At 62.5% G+C, this 3,289-nt stretch overlaps 1 protein-coding gene and 1 long non-coding RNA gene across 3 annotated transcripts in view; one reads left to right on the forward strand and one right to left on the reverse strand.

The window, feature by feature from the left end:
• Nucleotides 1-1,596, reverse strand: part of LOC116829344 (uncharacterized) — a 3,554-nt gene extending 1,958 nt beyond the window's left edge. The window contains exon 1 of the long non-coding RNA XR_004374713.2: nucleotides 1,386-1,596. This is a non-coding gene — a long non-coding RNA (uncharacterized LOC116829344). The remainder of the gene's footprint in view (nucleotides 1-1,385) is intronic.
• Nucleotides 1,597-2,225: 629 nt separating this feature from the next.
• Nucleotides 2,226-3,289, forward strand: part of CD79A (CD79a molecule) — a 9,150-nt gene continuing 8,086 nt past the window's right edge. The window contains exon 1 of one of the 2 annotated variants that reach the window (XM_032788118.2): nucleotides 2,226-2,891. In XM_032788118.2, coding sequence (XP_032644009.1) covers nucleotides 2,837-2,891 — 55 coding nt within the window. In that variant the 5' untranslated portion in view covers nucleotides 2,226-2,836. The remainder of the gene's footprint in view (nucleotides 2,892-3,289) is intronic. The other variant, XM_032788117.2, reaches the window with a different exon arrangement.

Here is a 3,289-nt window from a genome sequence, read left to right on the forward strand (position 1 = left end):
ATTATCTTTTTAAGTGTATATAAGACACACATGAGTTTGACTGATACCCACCTCAGCTGGATATATGCATTAGATACACCCATCTGTGTTATGCACCCTTTACAAGGCATGCGTGTCTCCATGGAAACTTTGCAAATGATGCCTCTCCTGACAGCTACTGCTGCTGGGAAATGACATGGAGTGCAAGAGGGTCTGTTCTGGAAGGAGAGCAAGTGACACACGGAGAAGGGATCCAATATGAGACAGGTGAGGAATGACACAGCACATGCATACAGAAGCTGTCTGGGCAGGAATCCATCAGAGTCTGGGCAAGGTCTACATGGATTCCTGTCGCTAACCTATTATTCAGCATTTTAAAAAGCTAAAGAAGTTCCCAGGCAAATAACATTGTTAGCCTGGAGTGAAAGGTGAAAGAATCTATCACTTGCTTCAGTCAAACATTGCTTGGAGAATTGGCAGAAGAACCAGTGCCTGTAAGCTGAAGCCAGACAAATTCAAATTAGAAATAAGGCCTAAAGTTTTTACAGTGAGGGTGACTAACCACTGGAACAAAGCACTAAGTGAAGAGATGGATTCACCTTCTCTTGAAGTCTTCAAATCAAGTGTGGATGCCTTTCCAGAAGGTCTGCTTTAGTCGATCCTAAGTCATTGGGCTTGATGCAGGAGTAACTGATGGAATTCTTTGACTTGTGGTATACAAGAGGTCAGACTAGATCAGGGGTGTGCAAACTACAGCCCGCGAGCCAGATCCGGCCCCTCAGGGTTTTGGATATGGTCCGTGGGACTGCCCCACACAGTGCCGCAGGCCCCCTACCGCTCTGCCCCCGGGAGGGGGGGCAGAGGGCTCCATGCATTGGCCTTGCCTCCAGGCACCGCCCCTCATGACTCCCATTGGCTGGGAATGGGGAACTGTGGCCAATGGGAGCTTTGGGGGAGGTACCTGGAGGTGCAGCAAGGGCAGCGCACGCGGAGACCTCTGCTCCCCTTCCCACAGGGGCTGCAGTGCTTCCTGGAGCGGCGTCGGGCTGGGAACAGGGCAGGCATGCAGGGAGCCTGCCCTGGCCCCCATGCGCGCCACTGCCACCCCACCGTCCAACTCCACTGCAAACCCACTCACTGCAGCCCCAGCCCCCAAACCTTCCTGCATCCCCTACCCCCCTCGGCACCCCACCCAGCCCCTCACTGCACCCCTTGCATCCTGCCGTCACCCCCATCCAGCCCCCTGCCTGTTTGCCCCTCCGAGTCTCCTGGGGACACACCCCAGGCCCAGATTTTGGGGTACAAACTTTCCAGTGTGGGCACCTAATGATCCCCCGCCCCCGCGTGCCAGGCCGAGTCCCCCGGGGGGTGCTGAGCTAGGAATGGCGTCTGCGCCCCTCCCCTACCTGCTGCGTGAGCGCCCTCTGGCGGCGAACCCCCGGTGCTGCGCCTCCGCGTCAGCCCCCTCTGAAATTACCGCGCAGGGAACTAACCCTGCGGCCCGGAATAGCTGAATTTCAAAGACGCGGTCCCTGTGAGGTGGGGCGGGGGCCGGTTATACGGGAACCCCTCCCCCGGCGCTGGGACGTGTTCCCCCCGGGGCAGGCCTGGGGCTGGTTATACGAGGACCCCTCACCCGGCGCAGGGAAGCAGCCCCGCTGGGGTGGGACGGGGTTGGTTATAGGAGGACCCCTTGCCCGGGGCTAGGACGTGGCCCCTCTGGGGTGGGCGGGGGGCTGGTTACAAATCTCCCCACACAGCAGTTCGTGAGAAAAGCTGCAGAGGAAAAGCCTGTATCCCATTGACATGGCTGAGGCCAAGCACAGGCAGCAAAGAGCCATTTGGCCCAGGGCCCAGGGGTCCCACCCGGACCCCCCACCCCACACCCTGCCGCACAGCACCCCCTAGTACCACACTGGGGTCAGCACTGGCTGCCCGGGGACACGTACACGCCTGCAGTGCAGCCCCAGGCTGGATCAACGGGGTCTCCCCTCTGGGCTTGGCTTGGGGTGGGCCCCGTGCTCCCTGTGCCACCCATGCCTGGAGCCGGGCCCCGCACTCCCTGCTCCCACCATGCCTGGAGCCGGCCCTCATGCTCCCTGCTTCCCCCACGCCTGGTGCTGGGCCTCACGCTCCCTGCGCCCCCAATGCCTGGAGCTGAGCCCCATGCTCCCTGTGCCTCCCACGCCTGGACCTGGGCCCCGCACTCCCCACCGGCTGGTGATACGCTGGGACGGGGCAGGGTTTGGAGCCCTGCCCCAGGGCTGCCAGGAGCTCCTGCCGCTCAGTGGGGCCAGGGAGGGTCGGGGGAACTCGGCCCTGGGGTCGGGGGCTCTCTGCTCCAGCAGTGAAAGGCTGGACGCGCCTCTGGCCAGGAGGGGGAGCAGGACCCAGTCGGATGGGGCATTGGGAGGAGAACAGCCCCTTGGAGCCGTGGGTTAAAATCCTGAGCGGCTGTTTCTCAGAGATCTGTTCTGGTGATGGTTGGGGGGCCAGGCTGTGGCCTGTGGGGTGCACACAGATCCCTACTAGGCTGGAGAATTCCTGCCCCACTTCCTGCAACATGGGCCCCCTCGGCCGGCCCTGGGGACCGGAGAGCACCCCCCGAATGCTCCACCCCAGTCTCCCAGCCAAGCGTGAAGGCAGCCAGCAGCTGTTCAGCGTGCTCAGGAGGTGAGCTGGTGCCTGAGGCCGGAAGGCTGCAGGAGTGGGCAGGACCCTCGGGGGCGTGCGTGGGCACGCAGTGGGGCGCATCTCCTGCTGATGGGCACTGTGGAGAAGAGCCAGGACGCAGAGCCGGCTGCAGCACACAGGGCTCTCCGCACCCTGGCATCAGGACACGTGAACCCCGACCACCATGGAGATGGGGCCAGCGTGGGTCTGTGTCCTGCTCCCACTCTGCCTCTTGCCGGGTAGGTTCCAGCCAGGGATCCTGGGGGGGCTGGGGAGCCCTTGGCAATGGGGCCGAATCACGGCTGGACCTAAGTAACCTGCCAGGCCGAGGGAGATGGACTGGCTGGGTAGAGCTCTCAGTTCCCTGCCCTCCAGGAGCCAGGCCTCGCCCTGGGGCAGATCAGCCAGAGCCCCCTAGAGGGGAAAGGCCCCATCCCCCCACCCCCAGAGCCAGCCAGTGCCCCCTGCTCTGACACTGGATTGGGGCCAGTGCCCCCTAGAGGGGAAAGGCCCCATGCCCCATCCCCCTGGTCTGATACCGGATTGGGGCCAGAGCCCCCTAGAGGGGAAATGCCCCATCCCCCCACCCCCGGAGCCAGCCAGTGCCCCCTGCTCTGACACTGGATTGGGGCCAGTG

This window comes from Chelonoidis abingdonii, chromosome 11, assembly GCF_003597395.2.
Source record: "Chelonoidis abingdonii isolate Lonesome George chromosome 11, CheloAbing_2.0, whole genome shotgun sequence".
NCBI lineage: Eukaryota > Metazoa > Chordata > Testudines > Testudinidae > Chelonoidis > Chelonoidis abingdonii.